Source organism: Clarias gariepinus, chromosome 22, assembly GCF_024256425.1.
Source record: "Clarias gariepinus isolate MV-2021 ecotype Netherlands chromosome 22, CGAR_prim_01v2, whole genome shotgun sequence".
NCBI lineage: Eukaryota > Metazoa > Chordata > Actinopteri > Siluriformes > Clariidae > Clarias > Clarias gariepinus.
In genome coordinates, this window is record NC_071121.1 from 13,479,021 (window position 1) to 13,503,455 (window position 24,435).

Sequence of the window (24,435 nt, forward strand, 5' to 3'; positions counted from 1 at the left end):
AACTGCTCAGATGTGTAATGAGATAAAAATGTAAGTCGCTCTGGATAAGAGCGTCTGCCAAATGCACAAATGTAAAGCTAGGCGCACTGGGACACTAGGGGAATAGGAAACACAGAACAGCTAGAGACACAAAGACCACCGTACTCACATACATTTAGGACAGGACTGAAGCAGCTCCACAAACACAGACACACAAAACATACACAGAAACATTGCCAATAAGAGAGCCCAAGTCAATACAACTAAAATCAAAGTACAAACTAAACAAAGAACAGAACAAAACGCCTAATAACTTGACAGTGGTGATACCAAAAATGCTTCACCCAGTTTCCCAGTCGAAACAGCTATTTATAGATGGATTGATGGCTACCTCGGTTCAGGTGTGCACTCGCATCACCTGACTGAGGTGCCTGCTGGGAAACTGAGTCAGCCAACAAAATCTACAAAATGAAAAACAGTGACCTCTAGTGGTGGACCCTTACAATTTTATTTCAGCATGCCTCAAACAAAGAATAAAACACTGTCTGTGCATTTTTTTTAAGTACAACATGTTTTAATAAAAGTTTATGACAGGTCAAATTGCACATGTCAAATCAAAATTTAGTCCACTTCATTAAAAAAAAACTACTGAGATATGCATATATTTTGTATTGTAACAGAGCTTTTTAATATCATTTAATATTTCTTAATTAACCTTAATTAATCTTAAAAAGTAACTGATTATGACTTCTAACATAAGAGCAAACAGCAAACAATTATCTGTTGAACATGAACATACAATGCCGGATTTTATTAAAATATTTATCACAGCTGCATCCATATTGTGATAGCATACAATATATCAGTAACAGAAAGAGAAGCAAGAAAAGCTCCAGCAGAATTTCCAATGGGATGTGTTACAGAAGTGGTAACAGGAGGAAGACCAGTAGCTTGAGAGGAATTTGTAATAGAATCTGCAACAGAAGGGGGAACAAGATGAGAAGATTTCATATTATAATTAAAAGTATTAATAGGGGCAACAGTTTTAACAATTAATCTAAGTACCATTTGTTAGCTGTTTCTTGAGCTCATTAATGAGAGGGTATTTTCCCTGTCCACAGAACAGTCCAGTAAAATCGTCCAGATCAAGAGCCCACACAAGTGCCCCTCCAAACTTAAAATTTTTGAGATAGGTCACCTAAAACAAAAAAAAAAAGTCTCTCTTGGATCTGTACAGAAATTGCATGCCTGTGCGCATAACACACACACACACACACACGCTGGATAAGTTCTACTGTGAATCAGATTTGCACATTTATTATGGTATTTTATTGAACAATTTCCTGGTGATATCGTTAGCCTATGTGTAGGTCTATGCAGGTCCTTAAGATTGTAACTTGTATAAGTTGGTGTTTAAATACAGTGCCCGGTGCAAAAAACTTGCCTGTGGATTTAAATATGCAAATACTTTGGCTCGGCTCAGCAACATTATGTTGTAACGTTTGGATTGTGATTAAACCACTAGTTACTATGCTACGGGGTCGAGAATCAAAATATGGGCTTGTAAACAGCACTTCCGGTATTGCACAATCGAAGTGGGACAAGTGAAGACGCGACACGAAAACAATTACTTAATCAGACCACAGTGTATTATACAAAACAAACCAATAAATAAACAAAAAAGGTGCACCACAAACCAATATATACAAAACATTTACAAATATAAACAAGGTGTGTGTCGTAGGCAGGTGTGCGAGTGTGTGTATGATAGTCCAGAGTCAATGATATTGCAGTGTGTGAAATGATGCATGGGAGAGATGGCTCGGCCTCACTGGTTAAGATGTCGAATCCGGGAGCTCGAAAAACGGAACGAGAGGTGAATTGTAAGTGTCCAATGAGATTAATCCGCCCGGGGATGAGTAAGGTGTATGAGCGGGTGTTGGCGGGATATTGGCGAGCCTTGCTAGTGGCCTGCTAGGTTTAGGGTTTTCTGTTTTGTATTGTTGACAAATGCTCCATGTTCTCATGTAGTGCCAGACGTCTTTTCGCACAGTCGGCCACCATGCCACATCTAGCAACCTCAGCATTGTTTTTAGTTGCCCCTGGTGTCCTCCCATGGGATTGTCATGGTAGTAATGGAGAAAAGTTTTCATTAATGCCTGGGGAACAACCAGCTGGAACTTCTCTCCGCGTTTTACTGGTACCCGGCAATATAATGCCCCCTGATGATGCTCGAATGAGACCCTCTGATCTAGTGTGCTTCTTGGATGGTCCGTAGAGAGCAGCTTTAAGATAGTAGGGTCCTTCTGTTGGGCTTGGACTATCTCACACAGGTCGCTGGGTAGGTCGGTGGAACCTTTAATGTTCTTGATGGCTAGACATTGTTCGTCACCCACTTTTAGTGACAGGGCACTTGGGAAATGGTATCTGGACCCAGATTTAAACAGTCCTGCTGTCTTTCTCTACCCTGGAACCTCTCTTCACCAGGTGTTCCTCAATGTTCACCATTCCTCTTAGACATCCAGCCACTTTTGGGTTGATGTTCTGCAGGATTGCTCCACTAGTTCTTCCTCAGAGATATCAGGCTTCCACTTTAGACAGAGGGCCCGGTAGTCATAGGCGAAGTGCCTCAGGCGTTGTCCCAGCTGCTGTACCAGAGACCTTAAGTTGTGGTCAACTTCCGTGAGGTAGTCATCAGGTAAAAACGCCGCCATGAATGCCTGTTTAAAAGACTTCCAATTCTTCACTTTGCCTTTTTCCGCCTTCCACCAACTCAGAGCAGGTCCTCGTAGAACCGTGCTGAGGGTTCCTAGCAGCTCTGGGCTGATCAGTGTTCTGATCTCCAGATAATTCTCGGCTTGCTCAATGAAGTTGAGCACATCAGCTGTCTCTGACGCGTCGCCAAAGGCTGGAAACTCCATGCAGATGGGTGGTCGAGCATAAAGAGAAGAAGAAGAGGGTGAGACTGAGGAGGTAACATGAGCAGAGGAGTGTACTGGAACACAAGGAGGAATGTCGTAGATATCATGCCTGCTAAGTTGCTTTACCTTGGCCGTAGCTGTAGTCATTGAAGTGCTGGGCGAATGTTGATCCTGAGATTGTTGAGATGCAGGGGTGCAGGCCTGTAACCTGTGGCTGGTGGGCGTACTAGTGAGACGCAGTTTCTTCATCTGGTTTTCCCAGATGACATCACGTCGCAGAAAACAGTCAATGACGGCTCTCTCCATTTTCTCGAGAGCCTCCTGGCAGTAGCGCTTCAGCCCTTCCAAGCTTGCGTCCACTGCGTCACGAAGACTGATTTCTCTGTTGATACTACTGTCTATGGATTGTCTAAAATCTTGCTCTACTGAGCTCACTTTATCTGTAAGCGCCACCATATCCACCTTGCATCGATTTAGTTCATTTTGTAGTGTGTGCACCACATCAATATCAGTCCCATGAGCAACAACATCATCATCATCATTGTCATCATCATGTCTATCAGATATATATATAGAGAACTAATCAATGAACTCATTCCAGCGGTAGCATCTACATCCTCCATCACACTACTAGCTATAGCAAAGTCGGCCTTCACAGCACCACTAGCATTAGCATTAGCGTTAGCACTATTAGCGTCCATTTTGTGCAGCCACGCCACACAACACCGGAAAATACCCAAAATACCGATTCCCTGTATGGGCCACCACTATGTAATGTTTGGATTTTATTAAAATCACTAGTTACTATTTTACTGGTCGGGAATCAAAATACAGGTTTATAAACAACACTTCCGGTATTGCGCAATCGAGGCGGGACAAGTAAAGACGCGACACAACAGTAATTACTAAACCAAACCACAGTGTATTATACAAAACAAACCAATAAATAAACAAAAAAGGTGCACCACAAACCAAAATATACAAAACATTTACAAATATAAACAAGGTGTGTGTCGTAGGCAGGTGTGTGAGTGTGTGTATGATAGTCCAGAGTCAATGATATTGCAGTGTATGAAATGATGCACGGGAGAGATGGCTTGGCCTCACCGGTAAAGATGTCGAATCCGGGAGTTCGAGAAACGGAACGAGAGGTGAATTGTAAGTGTCCAATGAGATTAATCCGCCCGGGGAAACAGACTCTCTCTCTTACTCAACAGCGTTGTGTATCTCATCTCTCCGTGTTGGGTCGCTTGCCGGTTCCGGCTTTATACCGGCACACGTGACCTGACGACGCTTACGGGTTCTCTCGCACTGCGATCACGCATGCTCGCGAGAGCTTAACCCTGTGACCAACACTTGTCCTTAAAATTAAAACCATATAGGGCACATTTCTTTGTGCAGGTGAGCAGCATTAGCTCCTTTATCAATACCCTGCTATTTTAACATAACCCTTTATGTGGTCGCGCTACAATGTGGCAATAAAATTAAGTTAGCTGTCTACCTAAATGCAATAAATGGCCTGGTTATCATGGAGTTTTTCTTCCCTGATGGCACAGGCTTATTCCAGTACGATACTGTCAAGATCCATCAGGCTCAAACGTTGAAAGAATGATTCTGGGAAAATTCTTTAAAGTTTAAAAGTTTGGAGTTTAAAGTTTAACTCGCCTGTTCTCATTATAAGGTTGTGTGGCAGGGTAAGTGTTTGTTTTGATTTGTGATTTGTTGGGGGTGTGGTTATAAGATTAACAAGGGGAATGCAGTCTATTTAAGGACTCTTATTTTGACCGATTTGTGGTGTCTGGGTCCTCTTCAGCCTGGCGTGTCCCTTTTCGTTCCTGGTTCCTTGTTATTAAGTTTAATTCTAGTGGAGGTGGCAGCATGGACTTGTGGATTATTCGTGGTGGAGCGCACTTTTAGTGTCAGCGGCGCTAGCAGGATGAGAATGCCGGCCGGTAGATTGAGCTGCAACATCGGCAGTGAGTAATCATCCAGCTTCACGCGGGCGATTGTTTAATCCAAGAGTGAGGTGGAATATTATACTTCCCTCGCCTTATTCCTAGCTGATAATGCTAGCGGCGACGCCATTGCTGTTTTGCTTATGAGTTTTTATTTGCGATTCGGCTCCTTTGTAGGCCGTTGGGCTGGTACTGTAGCTATGGTGTGCATGCTGGTTAAGTTTCTTTTTGTTTTCCTACTTTTATTTTTGATTGGCTTTTATTCTTGTTTTGTGTGGTTGGAAAATTTTCTTCTTGGCCGATTGTTTTGCATGTCTGCTCTGTGTATTATGTGGTGACGGCGCAAATGTTTGTGTTGTTGTTGTCCTTTTTTTTTTGTTATGTTAATTTGGTGCGTTTAGGCACCGATCTCGGTCGCATATAGGACTGGGAGACGACTTGGTGCCCTATATACTATTGAGTCTGTGAAATTGTTTATATTTTTTTCTTATGTTTGATGTGATTATTGTTCCATGTGGATTGTGTAGATTTTGTGTTATTTCTGTGTGTGTGTGTGCATGTTGTTGTTGTGCTCTTTTTTTTTTTCTTATTGTTGTGATTAGGACCCAGGCACGGTGCAGGACAGGGAAGGCTGGCTGCATGCGTTTGGGGTGTGTGCTTCACCAATTGCAAGTGTACCAACACAATCCTTTCTTGTAGTGAGTGCATTGCATTTAATTTGATGTGAATTTGGGTGGGTTTTTGACGATTTTCTAAGCTGCAGCTGCTCTGCTTTGTCCTGTTAGTCTTTGTTCCCTTTTCCCCTTTCCCCCTCCTGAGGAGTGTTTTTATTAATTAATTTTTGTTTATTGCTTCTGTGTCTCTTGGGAACAAATAGCTGTTGTTTGTTTTTAATAAAAAAAACATCCCTTTTGTATTGCTACCCACGTCTTAGTTGATCTGTATTCTTGCCTTTGATAGGTAGAGCTTACCTGTGTGTCATTATTGTGAGTATTCCCCTGGCGCCCCACCAGGGTGTCGTAGTCGGATTAAGTTAATCTTGCAAATTCCCGCCTTTCGGGATATTACGGTTGCCACAGCTGCATCCAAAATTATTGTAAACAATAAATGGAAGTACATTTTGTGATGTTGCATAAGGTTGTTAAAATTCCAAGGCAGATACATGTACAGTGCCTTGCAAAAGTATTCATACCCCTTGAACTTTGATATAAGCACAAACGTACATCTATGTTATTGGGATTTTATGTCTTAGACCAAAACAAAGTGGCACATAATTGTGAAGTATAAGAAAGTGTGGAAAGGTTCAAGTAACAAGTAATAAGTCAAAGCATAAGGTACAAAATATTAGACTGTGCAAATATTTTTGGCCAGAAAGTGTATATGTATCCACTACAAAATCTCAAAAAATTACATTTGACCTGAATTTTAAAATTCATACTTTTGTGTCAAAGCTCTCCTTGTTATCAAAGCCAACCCACTGATACCCCTTTGTGGCATAGGGTACTTTTTGATCCTGAATCCACTGAATGCTGGTTCCTTGAAGGAAGCTGCAGATCTGATGGGAAATAATAATTAGTTATTTTAAACATTAAAATTAAAACAATAAAATGACATTTAAGTGTCCCACCTAAACTATTTACAAACCTCATAATAAGCCAACATGCCTGCCTCTCTGGTAAAGTTGCCAGCAGGAGCAGGGCCACGTGATGAAGCTCCCAGGCCACTCACTGTCGATGACAGATTAAATGTTCTGCCATATGTAGCAAAACCCATCCTTAACTTCTCCACTGGAGCACCCTGATTCATCCAGTATGTCATTGAATAATTCTGTAAAATCCAAAACAACTCTTGCAGTCCATCTTTGATTGCCAAGCTCGGGTATAAGTAAAGTTATAAAACATTAATCTTTACAGTATTAAGGTTGGTTTGAGCTCCTGTTTCCTGAGATGATTGATACAGAGGACTATTGTGTCCGGTCATATTTTCCTGATAATTATGAAAGTCGTAGGTCATCACACTAATGAAGTCCAGGTACCTGTATGTTTAATAAAATAACAACTTCAATTAAATTTTATCCACTGCATTTTATAGACATATTTGCTATCTAACATAATTAGCAACACTATGATACAAAAACATTAAGATATCACTTCACTATGGTTAAATTACCCAAAAACTGTTCCAAATGCCCCTGTGCACAAATCTAACTTTCCGATGACAAGCTGTTGCAGAAGAAATAAAGTGGACTGCTCATGCCCAAATTCACCAATGCCCTTGTGGTTGATTGGGAAAATCCTCACAGCCAAAATTTATATTTAAAGAAAATCCTCAAATTAAACAAAATAATTCTACATTTGAATGAATGTGTAGAAATTGGCTTAGTGCCATTACACAGTTAAGACAATAAACCATTTCATACAATTGTATGCTTTTATTTATCAAGGCTTACATAACTGTTGTATGGGCAGTTTGTTTTACATAACCTACTTGGCAATCTTAGCAATTTCATATCCAGTATCTATAGTTGATTTCCCAGCAGCCACTGCAGCTGTGATCATAAGCTGGGGACGTCCTGTAGCCATGCTTTCATTCTTATATGCCTGTTGAAGCTCCTGCAGGATACAATTACTCATTTATTAACATTCTTTTTCACTATTATAAGATAATAAGGTACAACTTCAATTTCTAAAATATGTTAAAATGCTGTGTAAAATCTACATAAAAACAGAATTTAATGATTTGCAGAGCTGTTGTCTTAGATTCAGTATGTTGTTTAGCATTGTCTTACTGGAATATCCAAGGCCTGTCCTAGAAAAAGACTGACAGGGGCATTTGCTTCTTCAAAAACTGGATATATCAATCAGTATTGATTGTGCCTTTCCAAATATGCAAGCTGCCCATTCCATATGCACTTATGCACCCCATACCATCAGAGGTGCAATCTTTTGAACTCCACCCTGATAACAAGTCAGAAGGTCTCACTTTTAATCTGGAGGGCGTGACACCCATGGTTTCTAAAAGGAATGTCAAATTTCAATTTGACTGACCACAGACATTTTACATTTTAAATGAGCTTTGGCACACAGAAACAGTGGCATTTTAGGATCAGGTTCATATATTGCAACTTTCACTTGATCACACTGTTACTTTAGATGGCCTTACTGTTCCATCAAGTACAACAGTAAAAAACTTTGATGCGATTATAAATTCCAGTCTTTTATTTAAAGCACATGTAGCTAATATTATAAGGATAGCATTCTTCATTTCTAAATTTTGCCAAGATAAGGAATATTTTATCACTAAACGATACAAAAAAAAATGTTCATGCTTTTATTACATAGCTTGGACTACTGTCACACCTTACTGACTGGTTGTTCAACTAGGTGGATAAACAAGCCTCAGTTAGTTCAGAAAGCAGCAGCGAGAGTCCTCACTAGAACCAAAAGATAGGAGCACATCACCCCTATCTTATCTACACTGCATTGGTTCCCAGTGAAATTTCGCATCGATTTTAAAATTCTACTTTTGACATATAAATTAGTAAATGGTCACCTAAGTGAACTGCTAGTGTCTTATGGGCCACACCTACGTTGATCAAAGGCTGCAGGCTGCATGTCAGTACTGCGTATTATGAAATCTATAGCATGCAGGGAGAGTTTTGTCTTTACAAAGCCCTAGTAATAGTTGCTGAGCTGAGTCATGACCCTTTGCCCAACACGATAGGTTGGGGCAGATCTGCATGTAATTTAAATAGAGATACAGAGTGGCGGAGTCTGGTCCTAGCCCACAGCCTGTCCTCTAGCAATGTTGAACAAAGGCCTGGGCTGAGGGAACTGCCACCTCCTCCACTTGGGAAGGAAATAGGAGGGATAGCCCAGACTGCACTAGATTGGTGAAAGCCCTGTGGAGGCTGTAGGTAGCTAGTTGTGTGCACACATGATCCCTGGCAACATTTCACTCAAGAAGTGTGGATCTTGGGAGGTCATACTACGAATTTCAAGATCTTGATAGGCTCTCTCAGTCTGGCCACTGATATGGGGGTGGTAGCCAGATGAGAGGCTGGGAGTGGCCCTGATGAGTCTGCAGAATGCTGTCCAGAACAGAGCAGATAACTGGGGGCCGCAATCATGCACAATGTCTGTGGGAAGGCTGTGGAGGCGAAAAACATGGCTGATGAGTAGGTGTGACCAATGCAATATAAGACTATGGTCTGTGGGGAACCAGGAGTGGTCTGAGAAGACCCGCTGGTGGTTTATTACTAATCCAGTTGCACTGAGAAACTGGCATGTGTCTTCTATGATGGAAGGCCACCAGAAACTTTGTCAGATGAGTGCTAGAGTCCGGGCCCTACTGGGATGACAGGTCAATCTTAAGTTATGGCCCTATTTTAAGCTCAGGGAGTGTGCTGTGGGTGAAACAAAAAGCCAGCCTGGCAGTGTCCTTTGTGGGCCGGGGTTCTGGTTTAATGCCTGGTTGATACAGAAGGGTTATCTGTAACCAAGGCAAACTGACATGAGAGGGTGTCGGGCTTGGTGCTCTTGTTCCCCAGTCTGTGAGATTGGGAGAAATTGAAGTGAAGGAAAAACAGCAACCATGTGGCTTGGTGGGAGTTCAGTCGCTTGGCCGACTTGAGGTGCTCAAGACTTTTATGGTCAGTCCAGACGAGAAACGGAATGTTGGCCCCCTCAAGCCAGTGTCTCCACTCCTCCAGTGCTAGTTTTAACGGCAAAAGCTCCTGGTCACCAATCCCACAGTTTCTTTCAGGGACAAAGAGGTGATGGGAGAAGAATTGGAGGGCGGGGGTCTGGCTCACTATAACTTGGAGGGAGGGGTCTGGCTGCATGTGATTGGGCGCTGAGGTGAATCGGTTCTTGAGTTCAGAGAATGCCTCTTCTGCCTGACTCTGTCTTTTTGGGTTGCTGGCCATGGCCAGTCAGATACGGCTTTCACCTTGGCTGGGTCCATTTGGATCTTTGATGGGGTGATGATAAAACCAAGGAAGGATGACTAGCAGTGAAATTCTTAGCCTTTACATACAGCTGGTATGGCAGAAGTTTTTTAAAAGACTTGGCAGACATGCAATCTGTGCTCCTCCAGGGACCGGGAGAAGATGAAGATGTCCAAATAGACAAACATGAAGATGTTCAGAAAGTCCCTGAGCACATAGTTGACCAACGACTGGAAAACAGCTGGAGTGTTAGCTAGACCAAACAGCACTACCGGGTATTCGTAATGACCTGGTGGGGTGTTGGATGGAGTGGAATGCTGTCTTTCACTTGTCACCCTCCTTGATTCTGACTAAGTGATAGGCATGGCGCAGGTCAAGCTTCGTAAAGAAATTGGCCCCATGTAGGATATCAAAGGCCATTGACATGAGGGGGAGCAGGAACAGATTCTTGACTGTGACCTTGTTTAAACCGCGGTAATCAATACATAGCCATAGCGTCTTGTCCATCTTAGCTACAAAAAAGAAACCAGCCCCTGCAAAGAGATGAAGAATTGCGAATAATGAAAACCAGCATGAGATCTGTGTAGTCAGGAGGGACGGCAAATAGGTCGGGAAAGGCCTTGATGGAGGGAGATGTAGCAGGTTGGTAATGGCCTGACTTAAGACAGGATGCCAGGCATGAGGGCCTTGGCAGAGCTCCAGTAATTGCCTGGCAGCGTCTCAACCAGAGTGGGAGCGGTCTAACACGTTCCTCACACTCCTCAGTGAACAATTTGAAAGTAAAGCAACATTGGTCGTTGGCATCCCAAACAACAGTTCCCCACTTGCGTGCCTGGTCGGTTGATCACAAATGCCACTGTGGAGCATTCCGTGGAACAGGGAGCACTAAGAAACAAGGAAGCAACAGGTTCCGAGTGCGCCGCGGATGCTGGATTGAGGGCATGGTGGGCAGTTGTTGCAATTGTAAGAAGATGTAGAAGAGTTTTTGAGTAACTTGCTGGATGCTTTGCTGGTGGTCCTTGCTGTGAAAGCGCCTGCCTGAGTTGTTCCAAATCCACTGGGTTCATCATGGCCAATGTATACTGTCGGGTGCAGGAGAATGCTAAACCCATAAGCAGACTCAAAACACACAAAGCAGTTTAATGTGCAAATTGAATAACCTTATAATAGTGGCAGAGTTGGCAGTCTTGCTGTTGTGACCTAGTGTGCAGTCGAAGACTTCCAGGGTCAGTTTGGGAATCCCTGATGATGTGGAGGGGCTGGTCGATGACATAGACAGAATCACGAAAACCCGGAAGCAGAGTTTGAATGAGAATCAATGGTGGCGGTTGTGTATTTAAGCAAAAAACGTTGAGCACTCTGGAACAGAGTAAAAAGAATTGAGTTTGTCAGTGGAAGCACAAACATACACAAAGCCTAATGGGGAATCGGAATCGAAAGTAAAGACAGGCAGGGTCAGGAGTAGAGTAAATTCAACAAAGATTTCCAAATCCAGGTCAAACACAGATAGAAATTAAAAATCACTAAGACAGAAGCAAGATACATCAGCAGGGAATGAAGTCTCTGGCTTTCTTTTAAAGCCACAGGAGAATAGCTTAATTAGTGACAGGTGTGCTTAGGTAATTGGCTAGGAGAGCAGGAAACGGTTAGGACCTGGAATTACTAGGCTGATCAGACTGGCTCCTGACGGTTTTAAATGTTATGATTTCTTCAAAACATTTAAGTTATGGGTTGTGTTTACCCTTACATCATGGACATCCTTGTTTTGTTTTTTTTTCTTTTTGGAGTATTTGCATAGTAGGCCTGCAGTGTTGTTGTTGCTTTTTTCTATACGGCAATGCTTTTACTCAATGTCTTGTTAATGTAATAAAATTGTTTTTGTTTATGCAACCCCACCTTTTGCCTGATCATTTACCCCCACTCCTTTGGATTGGGGGGAGGGGCTTACAGTGCTACACTTGGATGCTTCGTGTTGTCTGCTTGAGATTGTTGTGGTCACTGGCGATGGTTCTACTTTACTGTGAAGACAGTCTGATACAGACAGCTGTTCTCTGAGAACTCGATAGTTCAGGACTGGAGTCTCCTACAGTCTACCTGACCCTCCATGAACTGAATACCTTCATATTAACTTAAAGACATCAACTGTTATATTGAATTTCCAGCTGCCTAACACACAATATGACAGCCTAACAATTCCTGCTATCGATTATCATTCAAATGAGAAGTCTGGGTCCTCTCAATGTTTCTTCCGACAATGACAATTGTTAAACACGTTATACAAATAAAATTGAATTGAATTGTTTTTAATGAGTGTTTTTTTAATACAATGGTCTTCCAGCTCTTCCTTATTAGTACTGCCTACTTTTCCAGTCTTTTGTTGCCTCTGTCCCCACTTTTTTGAGACTGTTGCTGCCATCAATAAAAATAAATAAATAATTGGTACAATTTTTAGTTTAAATATTTTTTATTTTCTATTGTGAATAAATATTATTAATAAATATAATGTTTTTATGATGGCCTATGATGGTGTGAAACATTAATAATAATATTAATAAAAATAATAATAATGCTTAGACACCGAATACAAAATGGTTGACCTGTTCTCAAATTAATGTAATAAAATGCTGTAAATAATTTTTTCCATTTTTTTATAAATAGGCATTATTGTTTTTTTTATTATTGTTGTTGTTGTTAAGAAGAAGAAGATGGTACGGTACTAAGATTTAACACATTTACAATACCACAGAACTAAAATTGTTAGAGGAAGATAAACATAAGAAAGCCACGTTGTAAGTGCTATTTACCTCATCTGTTTTGTTGGTGTCACATTTAAGTGAATAAATAATTTCCCAACACTGATATTGAATGATTTACATTATGTGAAAGTTTGCAAAACATTGTATTTTATTAATTCAATAAATAAATAAATATAGTAAATAAAATTATGTTTCATCCTTACACTATTCTATATGAACATTACTTATACTAATATTTTTTAATAATACCTTATAATAATCTAATGAATAATTTACATAATAAGAGAATAAAAAAATCAGATCTCGCTGCTGCATTTTGAATTAACTGAAGCTTGTTTATACATCTAGTTGAACAACCAGACAGTAAGGTGGTGCAAGAGTCCAACCTAGAGGTAATAAAAGCAAGAACTAATTTTTCTGCCAGACCCGCTCTGCCCTTTGGACCTGTCCAAAGGGCAGGTGCCCTGCTGGTGCCCTGCTTCTACTGTAGTTGGAGATCTCATCACTTGCAGCCCCATGTGGTCCGTTTGGAATGCATGCAGTGACTGGGGGTGGTTCCACTTTATTATGAATATGGTTCTGGCCTCAGCTGATGCAGACAGCTGTTCTCTAAGGACATGTGACTGCAGTTGCTTGATAGTTCAGGATAAGAAGTACACATGTGCTTTGTCTGCAGAGCATCAGGTGATCACAACTAAGCCAATGGTTCTTCTCTCTTGCACGCTACAGGATTATGGGTAATCCTCTCCCATGCTTATTGTGTGTGCGCACGCGTGAAGCAAAATTAAGCCTCATTAGAGAGGTTCCTTGTTAAAGATGCAGAGCACGCACACACACTAACGGAATGCTGTAAAGAAAAAAAATAAACAAATGAACCTGCGATTTTCCTTCGAAAAGAATCCCAACAGAGCAGTGTTTCCGTTAGTGTGTGTGTGAAGGCGAGAGAAGAAAAGGAGGGAGGTCGCTACTTTGTAGGATGACTTTCACACAAACACATACACAAATGGAATCGGACACACGGAATCTCTGCTTTCTGACAGAGTGAGACACATAGTCACAATGTTATAGTAAACAGTACATGCACATTCAGATGTTGACTATACAAGTAACGCACACGAACTAACACTGAGCATGAAAGACAGTTACCCATAATCCAGTAGCACTCGAAAGAGAGGAACCATTGGCTTAGTTGTGATCACGTGACGCTCGATATCAAGACCTCACTTGTTTAAGTTAAAATTTATTTTAAAATGTTGCTTCTTTTGAAAACAGACCAAGTTACTCACAATCCAAGGTTCCACTGTACTTTAAAATGTGTGTGAAATTTCACTGGAAGCTAATGCAGTGTAGACTAGATAAGGGTTCTGTATTCTGAATTAACTGAAGCTTGTTTATACACCTAGTTAAACAACCAGACAGTAAGGCATTTCAATAGTCCAACCTAAAGGTAATAAAAGCAATAACACATTTTTCTGCATTGTTTAGTGACAGTATATTCCTTATCTTGGCAATATTTTTGAGATGAAAGAATGGTATCCGGGTGAAATTTACCTATGCTCCAAATAAAAGACTGGAATCTATAAACACATAAGGTCTTTTATTGTTGCACATGATGGAACAAAAAGGCCATCAAAAGTTATAGTGTGATCAAAAAGCTTGCTTCTAGCTGCATGGGGTCCAATGACTAGAACTTCTGTCTTGTCAGGATTTAGAAAAGGGAAGTTAATTAACATCTCATTTCTTATTTCCTTCCCACATTGTTCAACTTTATTAAACTTGTTTTTCCCAGTTGTTTTTGCTGAGACATATAACTGTGTGTCATCAGCTTAACAGTGAAAGCTAATACCATGCTTATGAATTATGTAGCATCATCCGCACCGAGCTCCCTGACCTGCACTCAATCTACACCAAGCGGTGCTGGACCAAGGCCAGGAAGGTCGTAAAGGACCTCAGCCACCCCAACAATGGACTGTTCACTCTGTTACGGTCTGGGAAGCGATTCCGCTCCCTGAGGGCCAACACAGAGAGACTGAGGAGGAGCTTCTTCCCGCAGGCGATAAGGTCTCTCAACCACACCACTATGCAGAATTAACACAATATTTTCACAATTTTTACAATCAATCAATCAATCTTTATACATCCATGGACACTATGGACAACTCCACGCACATCTACACTACATGTTTACGTTTACATTCTGGACCATTGCACAAAGACACTTTAATAACCTTTGCACAAAGTCACTTTTTCTATGCATATTTGCACACCATTATATTTCTATTTGTACAGTACATTTCTATTTTCAGTTTCTATTTTTAGTTCTATTTTTCCTAGTTAAATTTATTTTATTTATTTATTTATTTTTATTTAAATTTTCTATCGTATTTCTTTTATTCATATTTATTACTATTATAAGCTTTAATTCTCTTTTTAAGGTCACTGGCGGTCGTGTAAGCATTGCACTACATTTCGTACTGTGTATGACTGTGTATGTGACAAACAAAATTTGAATTTGATTTGAATTTGATTTGATTTGATTTTTGAAAGCATGTAAAGAGAAAAACCTGTGGGTCTAAAACCTAACCTTGTAAAGCACCAAACTCTACCTGAGAACATGCAAAATATTCACCATTTAAATCTACAAACTGATAACGATCACTTAAATAGGATCTGAGAGAAGAGAGGGACATTTTCTTAATTACTACTACATTTTTCAATCTATGAAGGAGAATACTATGATCAAAAGCTTCGCTGAGATTAGGTTACACAAGCATAGTGACGTAACCATGATTAGAGACCAATAAAAGGTAATTTACTACTTTAACAAGTGTTGTCTCTGTGCTGCAAACAAGCGTGATTCTTTGATAGATACTTCTAAAAACCATGGATTCCCAGGCAACTAGGTTTGCCATGCGATCCAAAAATACAAGTTAAATCTCTATCTTGCAAAGAAGAGGAAATATATGAGCCTGCTCCTAAAACGCCACTGTTTTCTCTGCACCAAAGCTCATTAAAAATGGTAAAATATTTCTGTAGTCAGTCAAATTGAAAATGCTGTCTCTGTGTTGTGATGAGGTATAAATCCTGACTAATACAGTTTGTGTATGCTATTTCTATGTACTGTAGATATAAACGTAGCCACTGCTCTTCCTATCTTTTCCAGAGTCTTAGAGATAACGGGCAGGTTGAATGTTGCCCTGTAATTGAACAACTGACAGTCGTCAAGGTCAGATTTCTTAATTAATGTATTAATAACTGCCAACTTGAAAGATTTTGGAACATACCCATTGCTGAGTGAAGAACTATTTTCAATAGGGGTTGCATTATTGCTAATACTAAGATTATTTCTCTGCTTGAAGAAATGTGTCAGAATAAGATCTAATACACAGTTTGTTTATTTTGCAAAAGAGATGAGTGAAATTATGTACAAAATACTACAATAAAAAAAAGTTCAAGAATTTTCAATTATTTGAAACAAAGAAAGTTCATTTTAAATATAACTGTTTAATATGTTCACTATCTCATGTGTGAACACAATGACTGTACGTCATTTAGCCTGCCCCTACTGCTGGGAAGCCTGTGCCTGAAATTTGTTTTGTTTTCTTTTGTCAGTATTGTTTTGTTTTATTTTCCTGTTGTGTGAGTACACAGATATTTGATACCATTTGATACCTAGCATTGCATGGTATTGAATGTTTTAATTTGTTTTATTGTGAACTAAAAGTTTTGTACATTTTCTATCCCTGTCTTTCTTTCACTTAGCCTAATGAACTTGTGTTCCTTATTTGGGTTATTTCCCTGGTTAACCTCGGGGTGGCGTAATCGGTTTCAAAATACTTTATATTCATCTCTCCTCCCACAGCGTTAAAACATATACACTCAGCAAAAAAAGGAACGTCCTTTGACTTTTAACTGTTTTTACTTTCAGTAAACTTAATGTGTAAATATTTGTATGAACACTAAAAGAGTCAACACCATAAGACATAAACTAAAAATGTTTCACAATGTGTCCCTGAATGAAGGGAGGCTCAAAATCAAAAGAACCAGTCAGTATCTGGTGTGGCCACCAGCTGCTTGAAGTACTGCAGTGCATCTCCTCCTCATGGACTGCCTATTGCAGACAGTCTAAGCACTGATGGAGGGATTGTGTGTTCCTGGTGTGACTCAGGCAGTTGTGGCCATCCTGTACCTGTCACGCAGGTGTGATATTCGGATGTACCGATCCTGTGCAGGTGTTGTTACACGTGGTCTTCCACAGCGAGGATGATCAGCTGTCCTTCCTGTCTCCCTGTAGCGCTGTCTTAGGCGTCTCACAGTGCGGACATGGCGATTTATTGCCCTAGCCACATCAGCAATCCTCATGCCTCCCTGCAGCATGCCTAATGCACGTTCATGCAGATGAGCAGGGACCCTGGGCATCTTTCTTTGGGTGTTTTTCACAGTCGGTAGACAAGTCTCTTTAGTGTCCTGCGTTTTTAGAACTGTGACCTTAAATGCCTACTTTCTGTAAGCTGTTAAGGTCTTAACGACCATTCCACAGGTGCATGTTAATGAAATGATTATGGTTAATTGAACATGCATGGAAAACATTTTTTAAACCCTTTACAATGAAGATCTGTAAAGTAATTTAAATTTTTACAACATTATTTTTAAAATACACAGTCCTGAAAAAGGGACATTTCTTTTTTTTTGCTGAGTGTATATATGTTGCAATTTGTTTACAAACATTTTGTGGGGTTTAGATTTCAAGGTGAACATCTTGTAACTTTTAGCTGCCTACAGAACACTGTATGATGGCAATATACAGAATAAAGACTGAATAAATGTACTGACCTCACAAAGAAAAGTAAATTTTTGTTTGTCATTTGAAGGACTGCCGTTGGATCCAGGATATTCCCAGTCTAGATCCAATCCATCAAATCCATACTTTCTGAGAAAGCTGATGGACGACTGGATGAATGTACTTCTGTTTGCTTGGGTGGACACCATAGAGGAGAATCTGGATACAGAGAATGCAGCATGTGTTTTCAGTTTTTACTTTTGCTGACATCGAAGTTTAACAAAGTTTAAAGACGTTAAAAAAACACACAAAAAAAAACTTACCGTGCTGTGCCAAAGTTCCATCCTCCAACAGCCAACAGTGTTTTTAAGTTTGTATTACTAATAATTAATTAGTATTATTAGAATATAATTTTTAACCATAAGTATAAAATCATTTAACTAACAGAAAAAAAACTCACTTTTGCTTCAGATTATTGAAGGATTTGTATAGAGTTTCATCACTCAACTTGGAGGTGGCTAGCTGATTAGTAGAGTTAATGCTGGCAAATGCATAGATCAGATGTGTGCACAGAAAAGGATCGATGTTAGAAGGGTCATACTTCACAGGATCACGTCTGTCCTGAGCCCAGTTGGTAAAATAGCATATAAGCTGATAGGCATAGCCTAAATTTTAAATCAAATGCTTTATTATGTTGTTCGGATAAGTTAAAAACATGTCAGTTATTTCTAAAATAATGAATAAAGAAAACTCACCGAGAGGATTAAATAACAGACAGAGGCCTAAAAATTAAAACAAATATAAAGTGCAGTATTCAAACACATAGCCCACAAATATCAGATAACGAAAACTTAATGAATGAATAACAAGATAAAAAAAATATCTACCAGTGAGTAGAATGAATCTAGTCATTATTGCTACAGTTTTGTACTGGCTAGCTTTCCAGTGGAAGCACTTGAATTGTCCTATATCAACCTAACCTATTTGCATGATTTCCATAACCAACTTCCTCTGGTTTCCATCTGCAACATATGCGGGTGATCTTGTGACACTGAGTAGCATTGTTTTACATGTACTCCACTAGAATACTGACATGAGGTCTTACATTTTTTATGTGACCATTTATGTTTCTAAATTATATCTGTTACAGACAAATGATGACTTACACTTTTTAAATATTTAGTGTTATTTTGGCTCTGTAGGTTTTCTGTCAATTATAATTTTCATTTAATTTACCTATACATTTTGAGCAAACAATGGATTTTTTTTCTGCTGTCTTATTAAAAGGAAGTAACCATTTGAAAAGGTGGGTGGGAAGTTATGCAAATAAATTTTTACAATCCTTTCTTTTTGTCATTATTTACATTCTGCTCTCTCAATAGAATACCTAGTGTGATGTTTGTTTGTTTGTTTTTACAGTTTTAGGAAGTGTTGTTTATAGAGAAGTGTTATAAATGGAGTTTACATTTTCAAAATGCTTTTTTATACAAATTATTAAACAAAATGAATAAATATTAGGTATGTCCCTCTTTTTTCACAAAAACAGTAATGCATTGTGTGTTCTGACACCTTTTTATTAGAACCAGCTGACCCAATAGAAGAGCTTCTGTAACTCAAATTGCTCAAGTTTAAGATGAAAGAAAGATGTCAAAACACCCAGTTCATCACTGTTTTGGTAGCAAAAGTGGAGACCTAGTAAATATTAAGTAGAAGGTCATAATGGTATTGCTGATCTGTGAAAGTAAAAACTATCCTTATAACCACCCATATTCCTATATATAATGTCCAGCTACACTAATGCACTTATCCTAGCACTTCACTTGTATACCATTTTTCAATATACCAGAGCTCTGAATACTATTAATATGACTTGTTTTTAAAGAAATTGTTTTTATGAAGCAGAATATTACCTTATAGGACACTGTCATGAACTTTCCTTCCTTTAGTTATAAGTATAGAGAATAAAATAGTTAAAGTAATGGAAGATGTATTTTTCTTGATTTGGGGACATCATATGTAATATGCAATTTGTATTTTTATGCATGTGCATGCGCAGGCATGTGTGTGCATATATTCGGAGGGAGATGTGTTGCTGATGTTCATCGTAGATCTCAGTTTAGAGAAATGCACTAGACATTTGGTTCACACTTTTGCATTTTTAAATTCTTGAATGAATTTCGGGGTTATAAATGTTACTTAAAATCTAAAGGAAATTTAGTGTAGTGTTAAATCTAGTATGCGGGGTAAGAGATAAGTAAAAGTTTATTGTCCCAACCTTAATAATGTATGAATTATATAAGTTTTTGAGCAGTAAAATTTTTATTACTTTATATGCTAATTTATAAAAATATACAGTGGAAACCTCAGATTGCGGTTAACGCAGTTTTGCGAGTGTTCCGCAAGACGAGCAAAGATTTTTAAAAATATTTTGACTTGAAAAACAAATAAGTCTTGGTTTATTAGTAACGAGTATCATGTATTACATTGTTGTTTTGACGCCGAGCGTCACGTGATCACAACTGAGCCAATAGTTTTTCTCTCTTTTGCGCTGCGTAATTGTGGGTAATAGTCACCCCTCCTGGGTCTTAGTACACGTCTCTTACTGGTATAATCAACATCTGTGCACGCGTGTACTGTTTACTATAACACTGTGACCACGTGTTTGCGCGTAAAACATATTTTATTTTGTGTTTTTATACGTGTGAGCCCACGTGTACTGTTTATTATAACACACGTGTGTGTACGCGTGTAAAGCAAAAGAAAGAATTGTTATAGAAGTTAAAGATCCATTTTCTCTCTCCCTCTCTGTATCAGCCTGCATTTTGTCTGAGCGTGTCATTGGACACCGACCGTGCCCCTCCACACACACACTCACACAGACACACCCCTCCTCCCCTCACCTTCTCTCACACACACACACACACACACACACACACACACACACACTCTCTCTCTCTCTTTTTCTCTCTCTCTCTCTCTAATGGAAACACTGCTCTGTCGCGATTCTTTTCAAAGGTAAGGTGCAGGTTAATTTGTTTGATTTTTACTTTACAGCAGTGATTCCAGTAGTATGCGCTCATGCAAGTGTCATTACCGATGTTCCTTGTTAATTTTTCTGATAAAAGTCTTTCTGTTTGTGTGTGTGTGTGTGTGAAAATGACATATTTATAATAAACATATTTATAATAAACAGAATGAGTAGCATATCTCATATCTTCCAGTCTGAGTCGTTTGTTATTTTGAATATTTTGCACCGCATACTGTAGCGTCTATGGGAGTCCTGTGACAAAAGAACAAACGACTAGGACTTGAAGACTCATTGAGGCGAACCGTTCAATTCTGTTTCCTGTGTACTGCACTGCATAGCGTCTATGGGAATTACGTGACAAAAGAACGAACAACTGGGAGCAGAAGAGTCATTGAGAAAGAATCGCTCAATTTTGATTCCTGTACATACCCTACGGAGGTTTTGCGATGCTTTGCGCATGCGCACAGGAGAAAATGAACTCTCTGAGACTACTCGTTCTTCTGAGTCACGTTAAAGATTTGTTCAAACAGAAGGAATCGTTCATGAACAACCCATTACTACTTCACACACAAACACACACACAGCGCCTGTGCGCGTAAACAGAAACACTTATCTGTCGGGATTTATTTTTACTTTTTAAAAGTGCAGGTTAATTTGTTTTATTTTTACTTTATATTTTGTATTCATTATTTATATGTATTTCTTTTTTTGGGCTCTGGAACGAATATTTAGAATTTCCATTATTTCTTATGGGAAAATTTACTTTAGTTTACGAGGTTTTTGAGCCCCTTTTTATATGGAAAAGTGCTTTCAATTTACCTTTTTTGCCATGAATGGGTGGCTCTTCTTTCTGGTATTTTAAGTTGTGCTCAAGGTGATTATTTCACATGCCCATAAGACAACCATCTCACTTGGCCCTGCTTACCCCTCTCCTGTTCTAGTTTGTACTGAGCAAGTCTGTAGGGAGCGAGGGTGTGATGAGTGGGACAGAACACAAAGAAAAAGTTTCTAATTAGTGGCTTAATGTTTGCAGTGAGCCAGTATAGCAGTAAAAAAATAATCAGAGCAAGCATGCAGAGGAGAAAGAAATCCACTCACAGCAACAGATGCATGTGTATGTGTTTGTGTGCTAAAAACAAAGTTTACATTTAAAATGATTATAAAAATAAACATTCACGGACATTTACTGCCTGTGTTCACCTTCCTACCCATAGATTATCCTGAAACCAGGGAGAAGAAATCCTCAGTGCTTTCAGAGGTAATCCAAATCCATAAGAATTTCTATAGTCAGGAAAAAAAAAATCCTTCAATAATGAATTGGTCTCAATTAACTAACTTCATACTAACTTAAAGACTTCCAGTATGAACCTCCAGCAAAACAATTTCTGCTATCTGGTATTACCCAGGTTCCCTATTGAGTCTGGTTCCTGTCTAAGTGTTGCCATCTCAGGGAGTTTTTCCTTGCCACCGGCACCCTCGGCTCGCAATCTACTAATTTTGTTTCATACACATTTTTCACATTTCATACAAATTTCCATAATTTTCTTTTGATTGGGTAAAGCTCCTTTACGAGAATGACAATTGTTAAACGGTTGGGAGAAGTGGCGCATTGTGTGCCTGGCCGCACTGTCTCTGGAGGATGTTGAAGATATCTACCTATTCGGAACTCTGATAACAGGGATTCTGCTGATTGGATTAGGTGGGATACTTGGATATCGAAAAATTTTAAAAGCAGTCAGTCTCAACCCCAAGAGACTGGCTGGCTGGGAAATAGTGGTGACGAGAGCTGTCAGTAATCAGACTGTGGTTCTGGACCGCAAATTGGATAACATCTTGGTGAGACTAGCAGCTACGCAACGTGATTTGGACAGACCTGGAGACCAGTGATGGACATTAAATATCTGTGAAATTGGCAGATATTGATCGAAACCTGGAAAATATAATTTTCTTTTTGGCTGCCCTTTTTCTTTCCAGCTACTGCATTTAAGGCCGTCGCTGGAGACATAACTAACTCCCCGAAGAGCAAGATAACGAGACGCTCTGGAATCCTAATCCCCCCCCCTTCAAGGACACCTGGCGCAGACTGCTACGGGATGTTACAGGCTTACGAACTGACTCGCACACACATAACAGCTACAGATAGACACTCTACCTTCCCCTTATCCAACGGCTTCGTGTGCTTATTCCCTTCAGTGTGGGTAGGCGGAATCGGGACCAGCGCTCTCTAGCTGCAGGGACTGGAGCTGTTTGCCTACATTGGACATTTCCTATCCCCTGTACCCTCATCGTTGCAATGTTTATGTCTTGTGATTACATGTTTTTATGTGCTCGTTGCTGAGGTATTTTTTACCCCTGATCGCACACTGCCCTTTTCGAAGGACAGTCTGGGAGGGGCTTTTTTACCCTCGTTATCCTATTGTATCTTGTTCCTTATTTTCTATGATGGCTGCCGTCACGACTCTGTGGTCGCACAAAATCATTTCACTGCATATTGTACTCTGTATGATTGTGTATGTGACAAAAAAAATTTGAATTTGAAGAAGAAACAAAAAAAAGAACAAGAATGTACAGTACAAAGATTAACCACATTTACAATACCTTGGAACTAAAATTGTTAGAGCATGATAAACATCTGGAAGCCACATTTATTTTGCCTTTTTGTTGGTGTCACATTTAACTGAGTAAATATTTTCCCAACATAAATCATAGATCTCAGGGAGTTTTTCCTTGCCATCGGCGCCCTCGACTTACTTATCAGGGACAATCTGATGACATTGATTCATACACATTAACATTTCATACAAATTTTGATAACTTTCATTTGTGTAAAGCTGCTTTCTGACAATAACAATTGTTAAAAGCGCTATACAAATAAAATTTAATTTAATTGAAATTATAATCCACAGTTTTTGACAGCATACTGCACATGCATCAAACTGTTGGTGCGTCTTCAATCATGCCAGATATAAGAATCTATTTTAAAATAAACTACTAACAAGCTTCAGTACTTGCTCAATGTAAAAGAAACACCTGCACCTCTCACTCACTAACTCACTTACTCAATGTCTATACCGCTTTATCCTGTATTCAGGGTCGCAGGAGGCCTGGGGCATATACCAGGAGTCTTAGGACACGAGGCAGGCAGGGTACCAATACATCGCAGGACACACCCACATATATACACTCGCACACTCATTCACACACTATGAACGCCAATTAGCCTATCTGCATGTCTTGAAACTGTGGAAGGAAACCGATTACCCCGAGGAAATCCACCAAGCACGGGTGGTGCAAACTCCATGCACACAGAGGTGAGAATCGAACCTGTCTAGAAATCAAAAACCTGTACCGATAGATATTAATTACAAAAGCTAATCTAAAAATTATTTCTTGGGATTATATAATATTTTTATTGCTAAAATAACAGTGCTGAAGTGGTATAAGTGAATTGTAATGCGAATTGCATTTTACTGACGATGAAAGAGGTACAACTTAATGCAAACAAAGCGAACAAACCTTACACAATTTGATTTCTTTGTATTAATAAGTTAGGCACAGGGTTCTGTACAGAAAGACAGATAGACAAGTGCATGGGCTTCATCCTAAAATAATAATAGCACTGATTACATTAAAGCTGACCTTAAAGCTTTTTTTTTTTTTTTTTGCTTGAACCTTTTTACAAACTCTGCTCAGCTACTGGTGCAAAAGCTTGTATTCATACAATGTATATGTAAGACAAAACATGTAAACTAAAATATAAAAATGTAAAATATGTAAACAAAATCAGTAACACAGATCTTTTTAAGAATGAGAGATTGGACCAAAATAGTGAACACCCATTTCCTGTTTTGTTAAAGTGGCTGTTCTTAAAACCTTGGCAAACTTGTCATACAAAGTGTATGACAGTAAATTAGTTTATTGTAAATTACCAATGAATGCAGGTACATAAAGTATAGAGGAAGTTCAGGATAATATCACTCATGACCATGTGAAAGCTATATAATGTAATAAAAAGTTAATTCAATGTCATAATTGTATATCTATTGACATCTTTGGAGTTCTGTTTTG

General features: G+C 39.3%; 1 protein-coding gene across 1 annotated transcript; it reads right to left on the minus strand.

Moving 5' to 3' along the window:
- Nucleotides 1-788: 788 nt before the first annotated feature.
- Nucleotides 789-18,290, minus strand: LOC128510342 (acidic mammalian chitinase-like). The gene is made up of 11 exons (XM_053482554.1): nt 18,227-18,290; nt 18,095-18,121; nt 17,800-18,004; nt 17,663-17,719; nt 17,393-17,558; nt 7,343-7,467; nt 6,767-6,890; nt 6,500-6,682; nt 6,294-6,410; nt 1,045-1,177; nt 789-953 (listed from the first exon to the last, which is right to left on the minus strand). Exons 1-11 carry the CDS (start codon nt 18,249-18,251, stop codon nt 805-807), a joined length of 1,311 nt encoding a protein of 436 aa, XP_053338529.1. The 5' UTR covers nt 18,252-18,290; the 3' UTR covers nt 789-804.
- Nucleotides 18,291-24,435: the final 6,145 nt, after the last annotated feature.

What these genes read in the sequence shown, in the direction of transcription:
- LOC128510342 (XM_053482554.1), bottom strand. Translation starts at nt 18,251, where the DNA reads ATGACTAGATTCATTCTACTCACTG. An exon ending in TCTGTTATTTAATCCTCTCG is followed by an intron (nt 18,005 to 18,094) that starts GTGAGTTTTCTT and finishes TTTAAAATTTAG; the next exon opens with GCTATGCCTATCAGCTTATA. An exon ending in AATTTACTTTTCTTTGTGAG is followed by an intron (nt 7,468 to 17,392) that starts GTCAGTACATTT and finishes TGTATCCTGCAG; the next exon opens with GAGCTTCAACAGGCATATAA.